Source organism: Eleginops maclovinus, chromosome 3 (assembly GCF_036324505.1).
Source record: "Eleginops maclovinus isolate JMC-PN-2008 ecotype Puerto Natales chromosome 3, JC_Emac_rtc_rv5, whole genome shotgun sequence".
Classification (NCBI taxonomy): domain Eukaryota; kingdom Metazoa; phylum Chordata; class Actinopteri; order Perciformes; family Eleginopidae; genus Eleginops; species Eleginops maclovinus.
This window is the reverse complement of record NC_086351.1, coordinates 4333655-4358418: the sequence shown is the minus strand read 5'-3', so window position 1 is coordinate 4358418 and position 24764 is coordinate 4333655. Positions and strand designations below refer to the sequence as shown.

The 24764-nt window shown below is 38.2% G+C and overlaps 3 protein-coding genes across 7 annotated transcripts; all 3 read left to right on the top strand.

The window, feature by feature from the left end:
* The first annotated feature begins 1074 nt into the window (after positions 1-1074).
* LOC134861310 (carcinoembryonic antigen-related cell adhesion molecule 5-like) lies at positions 1075-23600 on the top strand. The gene is given in 18 exon segments (XM_063878415.1): positions 1075-1429; positions 1811-1987; positions 1990-2127; positions 2407-2685; positions 3604-3867; positions 15550-15828; positions 15950-16213; positions 16522-16803; positions 17533-17726; positions 17728-17803; positions 18200-18478; positions 18934-19200; positions 19282-19563; positions 22073-22327; positions 22442-22562; positions 23076-23107; positions 23212-23292; positions 23376-23600. Coding segments are annotated over 18 exon segments (3321 nt in total). The 5' UTR covers positions 1075-1383; the 3' UTR covers positions 23381-23600.
* Positions 5735-8502, top strand: LOC134861300 (uncharacterized). 4 transcript variants are annotated; one of them, XM_063878403.1, is made up of 6 exons: positions 5735-5877; positions 6186-6506; positions 7289-7397; positions 7566-7633; positions 7756-7839; positions 8029-8502. In XM_063878403.1, the coding sequence occupies exons 1-5, from the start codon at positions 5814-5816 to the stop codon at positions 7806-7808; spliced, it is 615 nt and encodes a 204-aa protein (XP_063734473.1). In that variant the 5' UTR covers positions 5735-5813; the 3' UTR covers positions 7809-7839; positions 8029-8502. The 4 variants fall into 4 exon arrangements, with proteins under 4 accessions (XP_063734473.1, XP_063734472.1, XP_063734475.1 ...); XM_063878402.1 differs by having other exon boundaries at positions 8026-8502; XM_063878405.1 differs by having other exon boundaries at positions 7756-7851.
* On the top strand, positions 9623-12116 carry LOC134861284 (carcinoembryonic antigen-related cell adhesion molecule 1-like). 2 transcript variants are annotated; one of them, XM_063878378.1, is made up of 5 exons: positions 9623-9747; positions 9836-10159; positions 10249-10521; positions 11242-11487; positions 11572-12116. In XM_063878378.1, the coding sequence occupies exons 1-5, from the start codon at positions 9699-9701 to the stop codon at positions 11649-11651; spliced, it is 972 nt and encodes a 323-aa protein (XP_063734448.1). In that variant the 5' UTR covers positions 9623-9698; the 3' UTR covers positions 11652-12116. The 2 variants fall into 2 exon arrangements, with proteins under 2 accessions (XP_063734448.1, XP_063734447.1); XM_063878377.1 differs by having other exon boundaries at positions 9633-9747; positions 9833-10159.
* Positions 23601-24764: the final 1164 nt, after the last annotated feature.

Below are 24764 nucleotides of genomic sequence, written 5' to 3'. Positions count from 1 at the left end.
GAGACATGGATACTACTGTGGTATTAAAACAACATGTTTAACAATTCAAAACGCTGATTCATTCATTATTAAATATTTGGCTCTTTACTTATGGCAAAACCAAGGACATAATCAATAAATCAATAATAATAATAAGCATTAACCAAAATAAGTAGTTGGTAAAAATCTATCAGTTTTGCTGTTAGACCAAAGAAAACTTAAAATTATGAAACTGAAAATTCACATGACCTTCATGGCCAACTGATGATGTGCAGTCATGAAAATTGTCCCCATTTGCAGAACCTAATAAACCCTAACAAACAACTGCACATCCTGGTACTCTGAAGAAAATAAAGCAACAGGACAGAGCAGATGAGAGAGAGAGTGTGTGTGTGCGTGTGCGTGTGCGTGTGTGTGCGCGTGTGTGCGTGCATGTGTGTGTGTGTGTGTGCGTTTGCCTGGACAGATGTGTTACTGTTGTTCTGACAGCACAGGCTGCTGACACGGAGACTGACTCAGCAGAAACAGAGTTCACAAGTTTTGAAACATTTCTTGTTTTCTAATGTTAATTATGTTCGTTATTTACTTAATTTATGTACAAAAGAATTGTTTAAAGAGATGTAAGAGCTCATGTCCTTCTGTATCTCATACAAAAAGTGTTCAGAAGTCCAAAATGCACTGTGAATGTTGGATTCCATTAACCTGAAAACATTCGGTACACCTGGGGAGAAATCCTGCAGCATGCTGTCCACCACTTGCCTGTGGTACCGAATTGCTGTAAGGAGGAAGAGTAGGGCCACTTGTAAGAATACCTAACTTGAAAGTCAGAATTCTGACTGTTGCTGTCAAATGAACTTAAAGGGGAAAAAGCACCATAGCATAAATAAATAAATGCAAAAACATGTTTGATTTCAAGAAGGTTGTATTGAGGAGGATAAAAGAGTGGCACCTAATTTTCTGTCAAATATTCCTGTAGATCTTAAAATATTTGACAGGATAAATGAATAGATAGACCTGCAGGTTGCGCTAGAGAAAACACAAATAGATCAGTGAAGTCATTATCTTTTTGGCAACATGCAAACAGTTTAGATATACATTCTTCTGGTTGGTGTGATTCAGCAGCACCATGATCTCTAGTTGTTATTTGGACATCATAAAATGACTTTATTTTAACCTATTCATTCATTATTAAGGATCTTTTCCAAACCTGTTGTTGCATACCCTATAAATGATTGACAGTTCAGGTAAGTAAACCTTTCAGAGGTATTCAAATGGGAAAGCCCCGCCTGCACTACTTCCTTATTCTACCTTCATATTGAAATCAGCTTTCTTTAATCTGAAAGAGGAAAGGCAAGCTGAAGGAGTGTGATCTCTTTTCTATGATTTGATGTTACTGCAGAAAGAATGGAAAAGGCTGTGATACACTTCATCATCCTGGGAGTGATCTCAGGTGAGCTCTTTCATTTAATACTGTACCGTGTAAAGTGTTCGGTCATTTACTCATCAAAGTGGAACCATTAATAATTGACAGTAATGTGGAGATCAAATTAACTTTATTCAGATGGTTTGTTTGTGTTTGCAGTTTTATAGAAACGTCAAAGCTATAACAGAGCAATGAAAACAGTCATGAGGCTTCTTGAATTCTGTGTTTGAATTCTTCAGAGGGAACGGATAATATCTTGTCTGCTGAAGTTTTGTGGTGATTGATTTCTACAGTGTCTGTCTGTCTGTCTGTCTGTCTGTCTGTCTGTCTGTCTGTCTGTCTGTCTGTCTGTCTGTCTGTCTGTCTGTCTGTCTGTCTGTCTGTCTGTCTGTCTGTCTCTCTCTCCAGGTTTAACTGAAGGAGCTGGTGTGTTGCCAGACGGTCCTCTGAATGCAGCTGTGGGAGGGAAAGTGATGTTCACCACAACACTGACTCCAGGAACACCATTTCAATCAGTGACCTGGAAATTTGGTACTAAACAAATATTCACATTTAATGTTAACAACTTCACTGAACCAGAGTATGAAGCAGGATCACCTTCTTCATGTCTACTGGATCTCTGGAGCTCAGGAACCTGGCTCTGAATGACAGTGGAGAATACTCAGTAAGCATTCCAACAGCTGGAGAACCAACAAAGTCAGGGAACACAAGACTGGAAGTATACGGTGAGATACATTTCAACATGTTGCATCTCTTTCTCTGCTGGATGAAGGTTTTTTGTAGCAAGTAAACAATGATATAATCCTTTACATATTTTGCCTCATTATCATCAAATAAAAATGTGGAAAGATGTTGATATTTTTAGTGGAAGGAAATGTTTTAAACTTTCAATGTGGAGCCATGAATAAAAAAGATCTCATCTCAAACATGAGATTCACTCCCAGCCACTTCAGTGTTTTCTTCTGCTGTAACTTTATTAAATATGATTTGTGTTTCACCCACAGAGCCAGTCTCCAATGTAATGGTAACAGCCAGCAGCACAGGGCTGGTGGAGTTCAACAGCTCCGTCAGTCTGTCCTGCTCCTCCTCTGGATCCTCTCTCTCTTTCCTCTGGCTGAACAGCAGCTCTGAGGTGACAGGAAGTGACAGAGTTCTGATCACTGATGGAGGATCCACTTTAACTATAGTTAATGTGACCCGCTACGACCAGGGACCATTCAGCTGTCGTGTGTCTAATCCTGTCAGTGAGGGAACCAGTGATCCTGTAACCCTCATCATCTACTGTGAGTCACTAACCTGCATGCTCATTATATTTACCTCACAAGATCTAGTTGCAACAGAGTTCAGATAACTGTCAGTTTAGTGAGGAGTGGTCTCACCATGTTTGTTTGTCTTTTTGTTCACGCATTGGGTTTTAAAGATTGGGAACAACATACTAGCACACTACAGCACAATGTGAACTAAATCATTGTACATTGCACACTTATATTAAGGAACTGTTTATTGCATGCTTTTTATGTAATAGAAGTTTCTTGTAGGGCTGGGCGGTATGACAAAAACTCAGCACGGTACTTGTCCAAATTATAACAGTATTATACCACGATTTATTTATTTTTCAAAGATTGAATATTAATTTACATTTATAGGTTTTTCCCCTCACAGGCAGTCCCTCGAACCAATGCGCCTTTAAGCGACGCTTGACTCGACTTTAATTTAGACATTTCACCAGCGTTGTTTGTTGAAGCAGATCGTATTTTCATACATTCTTCATACTCCAACAACTGCTTTGTGAGGTGGTGGAGTAAATTACTTCCGTTACCTCCTCCGGCAACAAGTTTGGTCCGACAAAATTTGCAATGTTTGTTTGGTCTACGTCAGATTTTTTAATCCAAAAACCTCAGACAGACACAACTTCTCTCCTTGGCACAAGCTCTCTTGTGTGTCATATGTATCTCCATCTCCAGCCTCATTTTCTTCAGTGTCCATCTCTACATTCAGCATGTTATGCTTCTGCTACGTCACTTGGCGCTGTACCCCAGCATGCAGTTCAGCGGTGCACTGCTATATATGAAAATCATCAAGTATAAAGTTCACAGTAATCTCTATGAAACGGTATACCGCTCAGCACTAGTTTCTTGTATATGTATAATAATGCAGTTGTGAATACTAACTTTTTGCTATTGCATTTACCCTAAATTCAGATGGCCCAGAAAATACTATTTTGAAAATATCTAGGACAAAAGAAGACCATCTGGAGGGATCAGACATCACCTTATCCTGCTCAGCTTTCTCAAACCCTTTAGCCAAGTATACATGGTTTCTGAATGGAGACGTGCTGTCTGACGGACCAGAGCTCAAACTGATGAACGTTCAGAAAAATCAAAGTGGAAGCTACAGCTGTCAGGCCTTCAATGACAAAACTCTGAGATATGACATGTCTCAGCCTTCAGTTGTTTCTCTACTGGGTGAGTTTGCATTGAGAGGTTTAGTGCATGTGTCAAAGAGATCCTACAATGAATGAAGCAGATTGATGTTCTTCAGTGTGTAAAGGGAACAACTGTCTTTCTAAGAACTCAATGTTATGTTCCTCATAGGTTGTCCAACACGGTGCATTTAAAAATATATGAGGGCGGTCAGACATTCATCATATTATAAGAGAGAAGGAGTTAAATGTTCCCATCTTATAAAAATAAACTTTTCTTTTAGGTTTATTAACTCAGTCATTAAATCAGGTACTTTTGTTCCCGTTTTAGGGATCTTCTCCCATTGTGCTTCTTTGTGCTTTTTGTCCACAGGGATGATGAGTGGAAGAGACAGTTCCCGTTAACAGAATGATGTAAATGTCATGTTTTATCTCCTGTTTTATTTTAGTACCATCAGACTGTCCAGGTGGTTGCATCGCAGGAATAGTAATCGGTCTTTTAGTCGTCATTGGAGCTGGAGGTGGAGGGTACTACGTGTATAACAAAAAGTAAGTTGAAAAAGACTGAAGTTTATAGACTTCATCCTGATAAAAATACACTTATAATCATGTGAAAAGTAGCAAGCACTTTTTATGTTTTTGTCCGTACTGTATGTTCTCTGATGCCTTTCTGCACCAACAGCAAAACTGACTTTGCATGCATTAGTCTATACTGTAGTTTATGTAATAAAAAGTACAAATTGGTATCACTTGAGTTGACCTGTTTGCATGTCTATATTTTATTTTTGCTTTTTAGAAAACATCAGATCAGTAACACAATCAGAAACAACAACAAAGCTGAACCGCATTATGAAAATAAAGGTTAGTATTCATGTGATCAAATGTATTCCTACACACGTACCATCATATACTGTCCTCAACAAAAAGTACATCATGTAGAACAATTTGCAGTACATATAAAGTATACACAGTGTACATGTGTATTCAAAATAAGATGTAATACAACTTGTTTTTCCTCCTAGAACTGGAACAGGTTGTGTATGAGGACACTTCAGCTATATATGTGAAGAATTAGACTCAGCCATCATTGCGCTAAAGGTAAGTCTTAATCCATGACACCACTTGATCAAAGCTCAAACCATTTCCATGAGTGACACTTCCCTCTTTGCACTTCTCGTCCAACAGGCCATTCAGAGGAAGATGAACTCCGCAAATGAATGATTAAGCGGCACTGATCTTTTTTTCGTCAAAGACAGTAGTTTAGTTGCAGTTTAGATATTTGATCAAGCAGAAGAGCGTCAAAGCTAGACGTTTTCATTGTAACTTAACTTTATCGCAACCAATCAAACAGTTTTTCCAATATCTTAATCCCAAACAAAGTCAGACATTGTCACAGACCCTTTAGAAAAACTCAAACTACATAAAGTCAGCTAATTATGACATTTTGTGATTGCGTTCTTTTCTCAATAAAACAAACATCATGATGCATTTCTAAATGTTTCCAGGTGTCTACTTTATGTGGAAACATTAAAGTTGTATGATATTTCTCTCAAAGTACGGCTCATTATTTGGTTATACATGACATTGTTCATTCAGGACAGTTTCACAGTGTAGACACTTGCTTTCAAACTTCATATTCTAAGGATCTTAACCTTGAATGTACGGAATGTCTAACATGGCAAGATATTCATTTAGCCTATTATGATGTACTTAACAAGGTCGGAGAAGAGCCACTTCACACCCCTGGTCGATTTTGGCATCATGGTCTGTGTGACTCCGCAGCACCATGGCATATAGATGTTGTTTGGACATAATAAGGATCACTTACAAATTGCTTGTTACGTACACTGTGAATGATCAACAACATTTCTGGTAAGGTAAACCTCTTAGAGGTTTTAAAACCCCGCCCACAAAGTGCTTCCTTGTTCTATCATATCTGAACTAAGCAAACCAAGCTGAAGGAGTGTGATCCTTTGTTTATGTAGTTTGATGTTACTTCGGGAAAACATGGACAAAGCTGTGATACACTTCATCATCCTGGGAGTCATCTCAGGTGAGTTCTTACCACTTTAAGTGTTTGTCTATTTACTTATCAAAGTGTAACCAATAATTATTGCCAGACAAGGAGGTAAAAATGTTCCTCACATAAGGGGTTAATGCAGCTTATTCTGAGAACCCAAACCTACGTCAGCTACTTCAGCTGGTTAGTTATTTGAAGATGACCCTAACTTTATTCACAGGTTTTGTTTGTGTTTACAGCTAAAAGACATTTCGAAATACCTCAGAGCAAAAACTGAGCATTGAAAACAGTCTCTCTGTCTCTCTCTCTCTCACTCTACCTCTCTCTCTACCTCTCTCCAGGTTTAACTGAAGGAGCTGGTGTGTTGCAAGACGGTCCTCTGAATGCAACTGTGGGAGGGAAAGTGATGTTCACCACAACACTGACTCCAGCAGGAACACCATTTCAATCAGTGACGTGGAGATTTGGTTTTAAAGATATATTCATTTGCAATGTTAACAACTTCACTAAACCAGAGTATGAAGGCAGGATCACCTTCTTCACGTCTACTGGATCTCTGGAGCTCAGGAACCTGGCTCTAACTGACAGTGGAGAATACACAGTCAGCATTATTCAAGCTGGAGAACCAACAATGTCAGGGAACACAAGACTGGAAGTATACGGTGAGAAAGTTTCACATGTTGCATCTCTTTCTATGCTGAATGAAGATTGTGTAGCAAGTAAACAATGACATAAAAGGGACACTTAGGAGAAACGGATATTTGGCATTAAGGAATTAGTAGAAGAAAGGAGTGAATAACAGTCTTACAATCACAAGGTGGACAGAAACAAAACTCTTGCCATTTCATAAACATGATTCAGGGATCAGCGATCAGATCGTTTATCTTACAAGGAGGAACTGTTTCTAAATGTGTACTCACAGTTCACTCCAGGTTTCTTTCATTCTTTAACCTGTAGTCGTTATCGTGATAAACACACACTCCTAATCACGTGAGAGTGGCGTCATTCTCATTATTATTGGAAAAATGTGTTAAAACAGTATCTCATCAGGTGATAGTGAAGGCTAATCTATTTTGTAGTACTTGGTGTTAACTGTAAAGTTTGAGCCTCCGCTCGTCAGACGCAAATCCTCCTCCTCTCAGAGCCTTTTCTGTCGCTGCCCCCTCCCTCTGGAACTCAATCCCCAAAAACATCCGTGACTGCCCCGACCGCACCCTGTTTAAATCCCAGATCAAAACCCACCTTTTCAAAACTGCTTTTAGACTGTAAATGAATGTTGTGTTTTAAAAGAGTGTTGTTTTAATTATGTTTGTATGAATTGAATCTCTGTAAAGTGTCTTTGAGTTTTTAGAAAAGCGCTATATAAATAAAATGTATTATTATTATTGAGTTCAAACTAACTTATTATTGACATGTGATTTGTTTATGTTTTCCTTTGTTTCAGACAGGGTGTCTGAAGGTCTCTCAGCTGATGCCATCGCTGGGATAGTTGTCTCGTTGATAGTAGTAGTTTTTGCAGGAGGGGCTGCAGGGTTTTATGTTTACAAATCAAAGTAAGTGACATAGCCTTCACAGCATTACCAGCTACAGATTTACCAGGTCTTTATCACCTGATTTAATTTGGTGAGTGACGGGAGATTTACATATTCCATTATTATTGTAACGTACTGTATCCTACACTTTAAATACTATAAGGATATATTTTAATGTTGCTCTTTCAGAAAACCTCAACAAAGCAGTGAAGAAGTCAGAAACAACAGCGACGATGAAACACATTCTGATAACAAAGGTTGGTGATCCAATTTCATCATGCTGTACACACTAAAACCATGATATCCTTCACGAAATAAAACAACAGTATATTTTGTATGAAAAATAGGATGTACTAAATGTTTGTTTATTTTCTTCTAGATCCAGAAGAGTGCATCTACGAGAACACTTCAGCGATATATCAGAACATATAGACTCAACGATGTGCTTTCCATTAAAAAAAAGGTGGGCTTTCAGGTAATTAGATTTAGTAAGAAATGTGTTTTGAAAAAAAGTACCAACAGGTTTCTCCCAGTAAGAAATTAACCACTATAGGACAATATGTCCAGACCACTCATCATAACATTCATTTGATTGAAACCCAAACTGTTACCATTAGTAACATTCTCCTCTTTTGCACTTTTTGTCCAGCAGGCCACTTGGAGGAAGAAGAGCTTCTCAACAAGATGAAAGCTTCAGCAGCAATGACACATTATTGTCTTACTGATTTTCAGCAATGCATTTATCATTTTCAGTACAGCAGCCTGCTGCACACGTGCTCTAAGTACGTGTGCCAAGTCCAAATTGAACAATGTGTTTAAACTTGTCTTGTAGTAAAGTTGTGTTTATGTTTGGTTGCTCCTTTTAGATTTTAAGTTCTTCTTCGTCATGCTGATTCAAAGTCCAAACCAACCAATCGTCCAACCAGTGTTTTACTTTGTTGCCTATCAGTGTAAAGGATATCAATATGCAAGTATTCTAAATGTTCTACAGTTTAACAAAGCCCTGACATAATGAAGTGCGATTGGACTCATTGCTCCGCAGTTGATCTACCGTATGCAATTGAATTGAAACAACAACCAGGTTTAAAAAGGACTCTGAGAAGATAAAAGACACACTCGTATGGAAGGACTGTTTCTGTCTGTGTCAATCCTCTGTGTGTCTGCTTGTGAAAAAACGCCTACATTCGCTGGTCCCCAGCCTTAAACCTAAGGTAGAAATTACATTCAATTGTGTTTTCTGCTGTTTTCCTATTGTGAACTGGTGTCTTTTTGTATTTGGGGGTGAACTGTCACTTTAAAAGTCAAAAGTACATTCATAAAGCTGTATATTTATATATAGATATCATCTTTCGTTTAGGAATTGAAACCAAATCTCTTTTTCTAATTTATTGTCAAAAACAATAAAGAAATGTTAGGTTTGATTAAGTCTGGAGCTTATTCTTAATTGTTGCCTAAACTTAATCTGACCAAGCAACCGTTATAAATATGATGCTAAGGCGTTTGAAGTTATATCCCTCTTGCCCAAGATAATCCTGAAAAACGACCTATAAGTTCTGGGTTGTACAATTCCTAAAAAATAACAGAAATCCTTTGAAACACTTGCAGGTTATTTATGGGATTTGAATCTCACCTAACCTACAACAAAATGTAATTAAATATATAGATTTTACTGGCTATTTGTTGGAATCCAGCAGTGGCTCAGTAAGTACGTCCTGCTGTGGTGCCCTTGAGCAAGGCACCTTGAGCAAGGCACCGGACACCTCCAATCCCCCCTCCCCATTGCTCCCCGGGCGCTGCACAATAGCTGCCCACTGCTCCTAGTACTAGGATGGGTTAAATGCAGAGGACCAATTTCACTGTGTGTGCTCTGCTGTGTGCATGTATGTGACTAATAAAGAGGGTTATTTTGTTCATTGTTCGGCTGTACTTTGCGCCACCCTCTTGTGCCAAAACTACAACGCTGGCAGCTAAAAGCCAAGATGGCATCGAACCAAGTGACAAACTAAAGCCAACAAACCAATGGGTGACATCACAGTGAACACGTTCACTTCTCATATCCAGTCTATGGTAACTTGTAACTGTAAAGTATTAGTGAATAAAGCATTTCTGGAGTTTACAATATGCTTTTGTCTTTTAATTGTATGTCTGGGAAGTGGTGAAGGTTACCTCAGGTAATTATTAATTGAGCGGAGGCTTTATGACATACATGACTTCGTTTATTGCATTCTGTATAATCTCACAGTCACCTATTCCATTGTCACATAAACTGAGACAGCAGAGGGTCTGATAACACCTGGAGAGGAACATACTGAATAGACCACCATGAACTACGCAATTCTCAGGTCAACTGTACTCCTGATCCTCTCCTCAGGTAAGGAACTCATTACTTTTTTTTTTACTTCACTATCAACATAACTACATAATTTGAAATGTTTGCTTTAATGTTTACATTTCAGCAGGTGTTTGCTATGGAGCCGGTGTCATCACTGTTGATTTGCTGCGTGGAATAACAGGGGAGATTGTGACCTTCACTACATCTGTGAAACCGGCAGCCGAACCCTTCATGGCGTTGACCTGGAGCTTCAATGGTATCACCAACGTAATAACATCAACCAACGTAGATGTGGTGGGGCAAGGTTACGAGAACAGGATCACCCTGGATAAAGCTACTGGATCTCTAGTGCTGAAAAACGTGACGGAAAAAGACATCGGAGAATACGTACTAATCATCATCCCATTTGGAGCAGGGCAGCTGCAAGGAAATGTGAAGCTGGAGGTGCTGAGTGAGTAAAATGAAATAAACGTGAAATAAATGGATTGCAAGGAAAAAGACGTCTGATTTGACTGATTTTCTATTCCCCTTTCTTTGCAGCCCCCGTGTCGAAACCCTCAATGTCCTGCCCCACACAAAACCTGATAGAAGGTAAAACCTCTCTGAATCTAACCTGCGACGCTCACGGCGCTGAATCAAGAGTTTGGATGAAGGATGGTCAACCTCTGGTTCCTGGACCAGGATTCAGCTTTCACAATGACAACAGAGTGTTGTCCATCAGCCCCGTGGACAGGAGAGACACCGGAGAGTTTCTGTGCAACGTCAGCAATCATTTCAGCTTCAATACGGCCAAATGCAATCTTAAAGTCTACTGTGAGTACTTTCAAATCTACTTAAAAGGAATACTTCAGCCTTAAAGCAAAACATTTGTAAAGCAACTGCTATTAACTGCATGTTACCTTGTACTCTTTCACTTTTGCAAGTCTCCTTGGTGAACAGAGTATCAGAAAAAAACCGAAGACAATTCATCTTTTATGATTAGAGTAAATCGAGGCTTAAAAAAACACAACTGGTGCAGTTTAATCCAAGTCTTGTTTATCCAGTTGTATGTTCCCAAACACATGCATCCTTGTAAAATTTCTTATGATCAACACAACGCCCGCTCCTGGTCTCATGCACGAATTTGCAGCCTTCCTTTGCAAGCATGCGATGGTAGCGGCAGTGTTTCAAATAGTAAATGTTGTGCAAAAATGCATGTGTTCGGGGAGAATAGTGAACCTACGAATGGATAAACAAACTTGGGTTGTACTGCACAAGTTGTGTAAGATGTGTGATAGTTTTGGTGCTCTCCGTTGGTAAACAATGCATTCATTTTCCTCAATTCATCAAGGATCAATAGAAGTTTTCCAGAATCTAAGCTGACAAACGGTTCAAAAATGAGATAAAATGGTCCTCTGAAAAGTTTAGTATTCCTCACTATTCCACAGCACTTTTTTTCATTTACACATCCTAAGAATGAACTAACAACAACATGAAGTTAGTATAAAACAATTCTCGTCTCATCATAATCATTATCCTCTTCCCCCTCTTCAGACGGACCTGACATGCCAGTGATCGATCAGATGCCAACAGGAGCAGAGCTTGAGGAGAGCGTCTTTCTGAGCTGCTCGGCTGACTCCCTACCCAAGGCGACTTACCTCTGGAAGTTCAGGCTCACGACGAGGAAGGGGCCCACATACTACATCCATGAGATGGAGAACTGGCACACGGGGAAGTACACCTGCGTCGCCTATAATGCAATCACTGGGCAGGAAGCCTCTGCTTTCCACACACTGCGTGGTATTTAAGCTCTCTTTCATAACTCTAGAACATGGTGTGTGATTGCAACTGGAAAAGGAGTAATGCTTTTTTCTTCTGATCCAGACTCCTCTACTCCCATCACTGGTTCAATGTCCATGGTGTTTTGCACTGTCCTGACTACGCTGGCACTCAGATTGGTCTAAGACTGCCTTTTGTCTGAGGAAATAGATCTTATACGTCAAGCTTTCTCCTATTTGATCTCCTAATGTATTGATGAAGAGTATAACTCTGTGTCTCTTTAAAACAGTAATAAAAGAGGTCCACATTTGTTTTTGTCCCTGAAGTATTCTTCAATAACATACATCTTTTATATTCATTGTCTTGAAGGACGAGCATCTGTCTTGGTTTTCCTTTTAATTGTACATTAAGACACTTGAAGTTTGGCAAATTGCTCGAAAAAAAAGTCAAAAAGTCCGATGTTCTCATAGCTGCTCACCTTAATAAATCAATCTCAACACTACTTGATATTCCAGGTGTTGCATCACATGTACTTTATATAAATTGTTATTTTGTCATTCAGCCTTCAGTGTTTAATGCTCTCTCACAGTAACTGAAGCTTGATAACGTCTTATCAAGCTGCCACTACAATAACCTTTTATTAAAATCAGGTTCTGTTGTGTTATTAGCACCACCATGTACTTTCCATTCCTTCTTTTTTCCACAAGGGCGCGCCAGCCGCCATGAACCATTAAACCATTCCCTCGTAAAACCTACTTTGTAGACTTCACAGCAGTATTATGACAAAAGCTCCTCACAAGATCGAGGCTAGTGGATGGACAGTATTTGCAGCTACAGCCGTAATGATTACTCGATAATAATCCCAAAAATAAAATCAGAAACTATTTGATAAATCAATTGCAAAAAGTACATTTCTGAGCAGAAATGGCAGAAAATGATGTTTTCAGCCCCTCAGTTATAGAGACTTGGAGCTTTTTTTCAAATATATACCATAAATTGAACATATTTGGGTATTGGAATGACACAACCAGACATTTAATAACATCACCTTCACCTATGAGATGAAGACGCACTCATTATAGCCCAAACTCTCAAAATGAACTAGTCCATAAAAAACAAATACTTACATTTTTGCCTGTATGATTTTGTCTGAACTGAACTCTTAAAAATAAAATATGTTAACCTCATTCAGTCCAATAGTTAGTTATAGTTAGATTTAAAAAAGGTTGTTTTTAAAGGCCGTTAGTAGCTTGCACTGGGACAGTTTGTAATGGAATCTAACTATCAAATTATAACCACTAAAGATTTATTAACACCTTGCATCAAAGTCGACACGTGCTAATGAGAAGCACGATGTACAGCAACCCAAACACTTACACAACAATGTGTCCCTGATAAGCAACAAGGCTTAAAAACAAACTGCTTTTTAAAAATCTGATTCCCATATTACCTGGGCCTTCAGTAACTGGTTAGGCCTTCATTACGGAGCTACTAAAATAACAATATTAGGCAAAGTTTGTTGTTATGGATAGGAATTTAGCCTAAGTTGGACAGTTTGCATGATTTCAGGATAATATAAGGCCAACAGTAAGACGATGATCAATGTTGTGAACCTTTTCCACAGATAGGAAGGTTTCTCATGGTCTAGTTTACTACACACTTGTTGACATACAAACATACTGATCAGTTAGAGGGGCGAAACATTGGTAAAAGCATACAAATTGTCACTTTTCACTTATTAATAAACTACTTACGTAAGAATCCCCATCACGATTGCACTATCATGAGTGCACTGTTATAAATTCAGTTTGTGCAACGCATCCGAGGGAGTCTGACTGGTGGAGAAAATGTACAAGAACCACTAGACTTTATGCTTTCAACATAAAATAATCAGGCATGCTAAATGTTGATAGATTTGTATAATAGACACACACAAATTAAGCTTTCTTTAATAAAGAATGTTTGGATCTTCTTTAAATGTACTGTATATAAAGTCATCATCTGTAGTATATATTTCTGCAGCCAAACAATTTGAATGAAATGCTTCTGCTTCTCCTCTGCGTGTGTTTTCAGAAATAACTGCTCGTCTTTGGAGTAAAGCTCAGATACTGAACACATAACAACAGAGCAAACAGATTTAGTGGTGCAGATTAACGCGTTGCATGGGACTGAATCAAATCAGAGAAACGATAGGACTCCTGCTGATCATGCTGACAGATATTTATTCCACTTTGGACTTTTTAATGCTACTTTTGTTGTCTGCTATTTATAATCAACAATACCCACTCTGTCCTGGATTTTATGAGAATGTTGTTAATAGATAAAAGTGAACCACATGATTTATTATTGATCAAGATCAGATACAACAAAAACCAAACAACTTGTCCCAGTACCGGATGGACTACTCACTGATTGTGACTGCAGTGTCCAGAGTGAGGCGCCACCAAAGACGTGAAGGTGAATTTGCACATCGCCCCTCCCCTCTAATGAACTGGCAGCAGCTTCTGGTGTGAAAACACTTTCACTACAGCAGCAGGAGAAATGGAAACATGTGTGATACTGCTGATCCTCCTGGGAGCCATCTCAGGTGAGAAATAAACCCCTCTAAAGCATTTTCACTCAACTCTTCCGAATGGTCATGATTATTCAGGTTATCACGAAAAGCTGACTGTAAATATTACAGTTTCATATCAAAGCTCATGATTCCTCTATCTTGCTCAAAGCTGGATCAAACTACTGTCTTTAATGCACATGTATTGAATTATTTACTTCACTTATTTGTAGTTTACTATGTTTGTATATATTTTTCTTATATTGGTTGTCGTTCCTGTGTATTCTAATTAATTCTGTATATTTTGTATTTTCTAAATAATGTATATAGATAAATGCCATTTTATTGATGATACACACAGCCCTGTTATGTGTATTTTCTCTATTTTAATTTCTATGTTTTAACTCAAACTAATTTAAAACAATTTCCCAATTTGGGATCAAAAAAGTAAACTAATTTTATAGATTGTTATTTTCTTTAAAAAACTGTAATCTTCACGGAGCAGCACTCGTTTTACTTCTAGTTATTTGCCCTTTTTCAAATCAATGAACAGTGCATTCATAGCATTGGTTACATACCCTTTTCTTGTCAATTTGACATCTGAGGTCATTTATTTTAAGACCAAACACCTAATTATGCCTTTTGAATACAATACTGACTTTGGTTATTCATGTCCCTGGTATTTCAAATATTTAAAACTGATTTTAGTTTCTATTTCTTTCAGGTTTAAGCCATGGGAAAGGTGTGCTGCCTGACAGTCTGACTGCAGTTGTTGGAGGGACGGTGAGTTTCACCACATCAGTGACTCCCCCAGCAACACCTTTCTTTATAGTATCCTGGGGATTTTCTGATATTCATGGAGTTTCTTTTAACGTAATAACCTCCAGTACTGTAGAGGTATCTGACCCAGGGTATGCAGACAGGATCACTCTCTTTAGATCGACTGGATCTCTGGAGCTCAGGAATCTGACTCTCAGTGACAGCGGAGAATACAACGTTATGGTTATGACACACGATGCAAATTCACAAAGAGGAGTCTGCAGACTGTTCATGTTTGGCAAGTATTTCTACTTTCAAGATTTTGTTTCTTAAAGAGGCATCAAACATTGAAAAATGTACTTCAACAAAGCACACTTGAAGTACTTTGATGAAATGCAAGAAGTCCAAATCATTTCATAGGTTTTTAAGAAACTACTCTCACATCTCAAATACTCGATGATATATATCTTTGTTTAATAATTAGTAGCCTATCTTTCCACACATATTAGTTCAATTACGACCATGACCTTCACCGTATCTCTCCTGCAGCTTTCTTCTTCTGCAATATCGTTATCAGTCCAATAAAACCCAACTTTGATTGACTTGGTATTCACTTGATCCCATATCCATATTACATGTTTAGGGTTACTATAACATAAAGCATTGTTTTTGGGGTTATCCTTCAGAAAACAGGGTACGAAAGCCAGAGAATATGATGTGTTTTAATGATTGACTTGACTCCTAATAATTGCATTGTTTATTTGAACCCACAGAGCCAGTCTCTGATGTAATGGTAACAGCCAGCAGCACAGACTTAGTGGAGTTCAACAGCTCCGTCAGTCTGTCCTGCTCCTCCTCTGGATCCTCTCTCTCTTTCCTCTGGCTGAACAGCAGCTCTGAGGTGACAGGAAGTGACAGAGTTCTGATCACTGATGGAGGATCCACTTTAACTATAGTTAATGTGACCCGCTCCGACCAGGGACCATTCAGCTGTCAAGCGTTTAATCCTGTCAGTAACGGCACCAGTGATCCAGTAACCCTCTCCATCAACTGTGAGTAAAAAATGCAAGAGCTTAGAAGGGGCCCTATTTTGAGGGTTTTCCTTTCCTGTCGTGTGTTATATAGGGTGCATGTCACTCTCTTGTTTTATGACCTTTTCCCCCTATAACGTAGATGGACCAGAGAATATTCACCTGAAGCAATCTCCATCACAAGATTACTTTAAGGAGGGGTCAGACGTCCTCTTCTCCTGCTCAGCGGACTCTAAACCCCCTCCCCAGTTTCAGTGGTTTCTGAATGGAGCCCTGCTGTCTGATGGACCAGAGCTCACACTGAGGAACATTCAGATGAGTCAAAGTGGAAGCTACAGCTGTCAGGCCTTCAACAACAAAACTCTGAGATATGAAACGTCTCAGCCTTCATCTGTAACTGTACTGGGTGAGTGAGGTTTAACTTCCACAACGAAAAACAAGCATGTTTTCTGGCAATGAGAAACCTGATTTAACTATGAGGTTAAATGCAAAATGTAAAGAGAAAACCACAACTTAAACCAGTATGTGCATCATCAATTTAGAATATGTGTTTGTGTATCAGGATATATCAAATGAAACATTTGTCCCTGCTATGTCCTTAGACCCTTGCAGCAGACATGGAAAAACCAACCAAATTAATGCAAAAAACACTTGTTAGGTAATGTTTGCATTACTTCAAGTCCTAATAATAATGAATATATTTTCCTCCCACAGCCCCAGTATCCAGTGTAGAGGTAAATGCCAGCGCTACAGACATTTTGGAGTCGAGCAGCAGCTCCGTCAGTCTGTCCTGCTCCTCCTCTGGATCCTCTCTCTCTTTCCTCTGGCTGAACAGCAGCTCTGAGGTGACAGGAAGTGACCGAGTTCAGATCACTGATGGAGGATCCACTTTAACTATAGTTAATGTGACCCGCTACGACCAGGGACCATTCAGGTGTCAGGTGTTTAATCCTGTCAGTGAGGTCTTGAGTGATCCAGTAACCCTCCTCATTATCTGTGAGTGATTTATTTATTTGGGACAGTGCTCATTGATTAACAGACAAATTGCTGTAAATAAGCCAGAGTTAGCTTCTATGCTAATTTCCATCTGTTGTCCCTAGCCAGATCTTAAAAGGCACCCTAAGATATAAAAATACATAAACTGATAACAAATAAAACCATAATTAAAAAGACATAAACACACCCTCAAACAGACAATGCACGCCTCTCACTACACCCTCCACATAAAAACTACAGCATACAGGAGGTTACAGTATGAATAAAGAAAGGTTACTAATCTACATGTTCTTACATCATGCTGATTCAATTTGGAGACAACTGCAAAGTCTTTTTGCCTCAATATTAACATTGTTTGGACTTGGAGGCATACGATAAGGCATGCTTCTTTGATTTTGTTTTATCATACTGTATGTAAAGACTGAGGTTTAAGTATTTAGAACAAAGTACCTGTATGGACAAAATGTAAGTCGGTAAAAAACATTACATATCTGTGATATTGCTAAGACTTCGCGTCAAAGACAAACAATAAAAATGGCTTCACTTCAGTGTGAAGCAGCCTTTGAAACACGAAAAAGACAACAATTATATCTAAACTTTATCACATCTACTGTATATTACAATACTTGTTATATAATATGGAAGATTGCAGAGCACTAATCTGCGAGGTTCTCCTTTATGGCTTTCCTCCTTATTTTTTCATGGGTAACCATCTCTTTTTTCCAACAGTCGGCCCAGAAAATATAAATCTGACCATATCTCCGTCAGAAGAATATTATGACGAAGGATCAGACATCAGCCTGACGTGCTCAGCTGACTCCGGACCTCCTGCCTTTGTTCAGTGGTTTCTGAATGGAGACCTGATGTCCGATACGGGACCAGAACTCAGTCTGATGAACATCCAGATGAGTCGGAGCGGGAAACTACAGCTGTCAGGCGTTTAACAACAAAACTCTGATGAATCAAACATCTCAGACCGCAGCTGTCTCTGTGCGGAAATGTAAGTCTGGGAGAAGGACATGTGGTTCATTAAGGGCTAAAAAAAAGGAGCATTTTTGGGTGTTTAAAGTGAACAAATGACTTTAACGGTTACAAATAGGGATGTGGATATGTGAATATCGATATTTTTAGGATGTTGTTGCGTTGAATCAATTAATTTCATACAGAAGTAATTACTAAGAGACCTCATTTGTGTTTTTGTTGTTTTGTATTAAAATGTAAGTTAGGGAGAATTACTTCTTGTAGTGTTGGGGGTTAATATAAGTAGAACCTTTAGTTTTAAACTGTGAAAACTAGTGGACTAAGTCAGAAATAGTTACTTAAAGACTGTATAGTTGTTCTGCTGGAGTCATCATTGCTACAGAATGTAATATTCTTTTGTTTTCTCCACCCATAGCACACATATCAGATGTTATAATAACCCCAAGCACCACAGATCTGTCAGAGTTCAGCAGCTCCGTCAGTCTGTCCTGCTCCTCCTCTGGTTCCTTCCCCTCCTTCCTCTGGCTGAACAGCAGCGCAGAGGTTAAGCAAAGCGACCGAGTTCGGATCACCGACGAAGGATCCACGCTCACTATTATTAATGTGACGCGCTACGACCAGGGGCCCTTCACTTGTCATGTGTTCAATCATTTCAGTAACTTCACCAGCAATCCGGTGACCCTCGACATCAGCTGTGAGTATTCTTTAAAGTAACTGCATCTGCATAAAAATACTAGAAAGACCTTCAAAAAAGAGGCTTTATTGTGCTTTTGGCAGGTTTTCCTCTTCCTGAAGTGTATAGTATATATAAAATATGGGTTTTCTTGCATGTAAATGGTCTGCAAAAGCAAAAAATCATATCATATCGCAATTAAGAACATCCTCATGTCAGATTTATACTTTCTACAAACATCATGTCAGGTTAGTTTATCTAAATGTGTTTACTGTGCTCCTCGCTGTTTGATCGCTGCAGTGTTTCCCAGTGCTGAGTAAATGAAGGCTGTATTAAGTTTAATGATGCATCTCATCATTTAAACGGCACACTCAACATTAACGACCCCTTCACACTGAGCCAGGCTGCATGCTGCTTTGCTCAAGCTGCTGTTGTTAGTACTGGTGATTATACCGTTGTATGTCTTTCCCTTGCAGTTGGGCCAGAAAATACACTTTTAAAACTTTCTCCATCACAAGAATACTTTGAGAAAGGGTCGAACATCAGCCTGATGTGCTCAGCCGACTCCAGACCTTCTGCTGGTTTTCAGTGGTTTCTGAATGGAGACCTGCTGTCTGATACTGGACCAGAACTCAGTCTGATTAACATGCAGATGAATCAAAGTGGAAGCTACAGCTGTCAGGCCTTTAACAACAAAACTCTGAGATATGAAACGTCTCAGGCTGCAGCCATCTCTGTACAGAGTAAGTCACAGTCCATTTAGTCAGTTAATTGATTAGGATAAAATGACTTCACTTGCTGCTTATGTCTTTTTCTATCTACAGCACCAGTCTCCAATGTAGCAGTGACTTCAAACATCACATATTTGCTTGAGTTCAGCAGCTCCGTCAGTCTGTCCTGCTCTGTCTCCTCTGGATCCTCTCTCTCTTTCCTCTGGCTGAACAGCAGCTCTGAGGTGACAGGAAGTGACAGGGTTCTGATCACTGATGGAAACTCCACTTTAACTATAATTAATGTGACGCGCTACGACCAGGGACCATTCAGGTGCAACGTGTCGAATGGTGCCTCAAGTGCAATCAGCCGGCCGATGAATCTCTTCATCCAATGTGAGTTTATGACAAAGTGATGTGCTAGAAACTGAGATAAGATGGCAATATCTCTCAGGCTCCATATAAAATCATAAATGTACCAGTAGGATTGGGAGACTTAAAACACAACGATGGGTCTAATGCTAGTCTACCCAAAACTCCTTAAACCTAAACTATCAGACACAATGATCAGCATACATTTGCAAAAGTTTGGTCTAAATGCCCAAAGAGGAATCAGCAAAGGAGTTTAAATAATAAGAAAAAACAGAGAAGAATAGAGAGGGAAATGTTTTCATGACAGAGGGATTTCTTTTACTTGCAAATTGCCATTTATTTTATATGTAAAATTAAGTGTGTGTTCCTATTATGTGGGTGCACTGAATCTATACTTCTATCAAAAGTAATGCAATCAATTGTGAATTATACAGTATCTTCAAATAACTAGACTCCGTTGTTGCAGAATTGTTATTGCAAGGTCTAAATTCTAAATTCATAAAAAGGTGTTTGAATATAATTAAGATGCACTGACAAAAAAAACAGGGTCAATTCTATAGGATTCCTTGCTAGGGTTATTCACATGAATGTAGTGTAGCCTGTGTGATCAGAGTACTGTAATTTACTGCATGCCACTGTACAGAAACAAGGCATACTACAAGAACAAAACACTATGCATCCATGCACAGTGACCGACATCTCATTTTTAAGTCACACAGAACACAACACTAAATGATAGGATCACAACATAAAAGCCACCATCAGCTGTAAACCATTATACATGTTAAAAAGTGATCAACACAGCCAGAGCCAGTACATAGCAATCACCTACACATTTCAACCACCTCTCTTAACCAACCAATCACAACAATGCACATATAACTGCAAGACAAACTGCACTTTAATGAACTCAAACCCGCTTAAACGACAGCCTAAAGTCACTTTAAATAAATGTGTACTCACCGGTCAGAGAAGATTAATTCGCCTGCAGTTTATCACAGATAATGTCGAAAAGACAGGGCTGCAGCTTCAGGGAAACTGGGGAAGATTCATCTGAAATGCATCCCGCGTGGACACAGGAATCCCATTTTCTGTAAACATGGCGCTGCGTCAGGTGCAGTTCAGCAGACGGATTATCGTCATTTACTCCCTAATGTTGTGGCGTTTTTCTGCATCGCAGGCGACTTCCACTCTTGCTGAGTTTTTACAGTAATACAGTCTATGGTTTCAGCACTACAGACCCATCAAGTTTAGATAATACTTTCTCATTTAGCCAAACGCTTCTCCGTAACGCGTGAGCCTCCAGCAGCCAATCAATAGGCGAGGTCACCTGGGGTCAATTTATATTCTATTAATTATATTATATTATATTATATTATTGTATTGTATTTTATATTATTTTATATTATATTATATTATTGTATTTTATATTATATTATATTATTGTATTTTATATTATATTATATTATTTTATATTATATTATATTATTTTATATTATATTATATTATTTTATATTATATTATATTATATTATTGTATTTTATATTATATTATATTATATTATTTTATATTATATTATATTGTTTTATTTTAATTTATATTATTGTATTTTATATTATACTATATTATTGTATTGTATTTTATATTATACTATATTATTGTATTGTATTGTATTTTATATTATATTATATTACCAGGGTTATTCTTAATTTAATTTGAATGTATCTCGCTGATTTCACTTTCATACAAACATTAAATCAAAAAATATAAAATAGAATAAAACTTTATTTTCAGGGGTCATTCCTGCTCGGGCCTTTTTGTGAGGAGCTCGAGCGCCCCTTTTTGACACACCTATCGTCTGCCTTGACACATTTATAAGTATATATAGACAAGTACTTGTATTGAGTACAATTCTGAGTACTTGTACTTGACTTGAGTATTATATTGTGTCTGCTACTGTAAACTTTGCTCTTCTACAATTCAGTAATAAGTATTGAAATCTACTTTACTCGATTTATTCCATACCTTAAGTTACTATTTACTCTGCATATTCAGATAAGTAATGCAAAATATAATCAATGAATAAAGTATATTTCATATTTTAAGTTAAGAAAATACTTTATCCCTGGAAGTATATTTTCAGCAGGATGTGAAGTGATTATATTAGCTTCACTATTACCTGCTGCAACATTACAATGATAAACACATTAATGCATCAATACTTATAATCCCATACTGTAAGAAATATTATTCTGAATGGGCCATTCTGTATAATAAGTAGGCTAGTTTTACTTTTGGTTCTCTTTTGATGCTGTGTGTTTTGATTGCAGAATATCTTGTATTTTCTACACTGTGATATCATTCATTTTATTTACAGTTCTCAATATATACACAACAGGGGTTTTAGCCAAGGGTCAGTATCAGTAAATGTCCACAAAAGTATTGGCTTTGTTATTGTCGAGATATATTGATTGAAAGCCAAAGTAAAAATAAACACCACTAGCCTCTTTGTGACCCTTTGTTTGTGTTGCAGACGGACCTGACAACCTGGCCATCAAAGGACCTGGATCTGTACGTGTCGGAGATTTCACGATGCTCTACTGCTCCACCATGTCCGTACCATCACCATCGTTCACCTGGTTTCATGAGGGAAAGCCAACCGGTGTGCATGAGGCTGTGTACGTCATAAAATCCATCAGCAGCTCTGACAGTGGGACGTACAGCTGCTCTGCTGAGAACTCTGTAACCAGTTTGAGTCAAACAGTGAGCCACACATTATCTGTTGTCGGTATGTGAGAAAAAAAACTGAGCATCTGACTCAGAAAATGTATTTTCATACCATAAGACATGGTGTGTTGTTTGGGAAAGTATTTAGGATCTGCATGGTGTTTGATTTCTCCAGGTTCCTCAGAGTGTGGCTGCACATTTGCTGCTTGGAGAGCGGCCATCCTCACAGCTGGATGTTTTCTTCTTATTGCAATAGTGTCTGGAACCATTGTCTACAGTATGATTAAGAAGAGTAGGTAAGCATGACAAAGGTTAGGATGTCTGATGAAGAAAGCTGGTTTCAGGAGTGGAATGTAACTAAATTGATTAACTTAAATACTGTATTCAAGTACAAGTTTGAGCTAGACTTCTGGAGTATTTCACCACCTTTCAGAGGGAAACTGTGTCGTTACTCCTGTAGTTTTTAGATCAAATTTTAACATGTGTAACATATATCTTTAGTTTAAAAGGTGCATGCTGATGCATTCTTACACATGTAAATGAAATGTAATCATACTTAATTACCCAAAATATCAAATATGCATTAGTAATATTCGCTCTCTGAATGGGAGTAGTTTTGCAAAAGGATTCATTTTCTTTTGCAACTGTAAGTTCATTTTAAAGCTAACTCTTCTTTACTTATCTTTGAGTAAGATTTTCAGGAAATGTCACTCGTAATGAAGTCTTTTTGTTCTACTTTGACTAAATATTTAAATGCTTCTTCGTTTAAACACGTCTTGAACTTCACAACATTTTGTTCTCATTTTCAGACTCAACATCAACTATCCGGCACGTCAGAAACGTAAGTAATCCCCTTATCTATAAGACAATGGAAATAAGCGTTCCTCGATCACAAAGCTGATCCAATGAATCAGGAGAATTTACTAAATGTTTTTTGACCCGTAGAAATATTAAGTGTGAAGGACAAACGTTCAGATGTGTATAAAATCTCAGTGAAAGAACCGAGCGGCTTTGCTGCCTATGACGGTGAGTTCAACGTGAGTGCATTTCATTTTGAAGATATATTATAATATATTTTTCCACTCATTTGTTATTTTTTCGTCCTGCAGCATAAAAAATATTATGTGGAAAAACCAGCACACAAACTGCAAGAAGACTTCCCCCAATATCCAAAACCAACACCCTAAAAAAAAGCTCTATTATTTTATTTTGTTCAACTTTAGAAAATCTTTCTGACTTGTGAGTGTGAGTTGAGAAAGCTGCAACTTTTGTGTGGTTTGGTTTCTGATGGGTTGGAGCTTAACATTTAAGCTTACTTAATGAAATAAAGTGCATGTATGTTCTTATAAAATACATGTTGTGTGTATATATATATATATTTAATAAACATCTTATCTGGACCCCTAGTGCCTCCTGTATCACTGTCATGATCACAACAGAAACAATAAGTCTGACAATTTCCTGTTTTACGAAAACATATCAGAGAAAATGAAAGAGAAATACAGAGGTCTTAATATTTAATGACACTATGCTGACCAGAGATTCACCAAAATAGCTATGAGATAGAAGACCATTCTCAATCTGAAAGATGTTAAAAGCTTTTTTTAAGGAATAATTATGTTTGAAATACTATTTAAATGTATCAGACATCACACACACACACACGCTGCTCTGCTTCACATATCTACTGACAGTGACTCGTACTGCGGAGTTTATAAAACATGTACGATGCCAAATTTCTTCAGCACATCATAAACTACTTTTTATTTTATTGAATGCACTCAATCTAATCTTATCTCTGAGGCTCATAAACAAATCCCAGGTGAGAACAGATAGATTTGCTGTCTGATATGAAACAGATGCTGTTCATCATCTTAGATACACTTTTTATACGATGAGTGTCGGAACTCCACTTTACATCCCCACTGGCTCCCCGTCAAACTCCAGATTGACTTCAAAATATTACTTCTCACCTACAATGCCATCAACAACCTTGCTTCCTACCTCAGTGACCTCATCAACACACACCCCTACCCGTTGGTCTGCTGACGCTAATCTACTGCAGCCCATCAGGACAAAGCTCCGGACCTGAGGGCCTTCGCTGCAGCCTCCCCCACACTCTGGACCTCCCTTCCCAGTCACATCCGAAAGGCCAACACTCTGGAATCCTTCAAACAATCTCTCAAAACTCACTTATTCACTCTAGATTTCAATCTCTAATCAACTCCCCTCCCCCCATTTTACCCCGCATTTAAGACTTCTGTTGTTTCTGTTTTGATTTTATGTAAAGCGTCTTTAAGCATTAGGAAAAGCACTGTATGAATTGTATGTATTATTATTATTATATGGTTGTAATGATTGATTCTGTCTGTCAACTGCTACAAAATGTTGCTCTCAGCTGCATCTATTTGTGACTTATTGCCCAAAGCTTACATTATTGCTTATGATTTTGTTAATATTCAAATGAAAATAACTTTGTAACATTGTCCTATATAACT

What these genes read in the sequence shown, in the direction of transcription:
- LOC134861300 (XM_063878403.1), top strand. Translation starts at nt 5,814, where the DNA reads ATGTTACTTCGGGAAAACATGGACAAAGCTGTGATACACTTCATCATC. An exon ending in CATCCTGGGAGTCATCTCAG is followed by an intron (nt 5,878 to 6,185) that starts GTGAGTTCTTAC and finishes ACCTCTCTCCAG; the next exon opens with GTTTAACTGAAGGAGCTGGT. An exon ending in CACAAGACTGGAAGTATACG is followed by an intron (nt 6,507 to 7,288) that starts GTGAGAAAGTTT and finishes CCTTTGTTTCAG; the next exon opens with ACAGGGTGTCTGAAGGTCTC.
- LOC134861284 (XM_063878377.1), top strand. Translation starts at nt 9,699, where the DNA reads ATGAACTACGCAATTCTCAGGTCAACTGTACTCCTGATCCTCTCCTCA. An exon ending in ATGCAATCTTAAAGTCTACT is followed by an intron (nt 10,522 to 11,241) that starts GTGAGTACTTTC and finishes CCCCCTCTTCAG; the next exon opens with ACGGACCTGACATGCCAGTG. An exon ending in TGCTTTCCACACACTGCGTG is followed by an intron (nt 11,488 to 11,571) that starts GTATTTAAGCTC and finishes CTTCTGATCCAG; the next exon opens with ACTCCTCTACTCCCATCACT.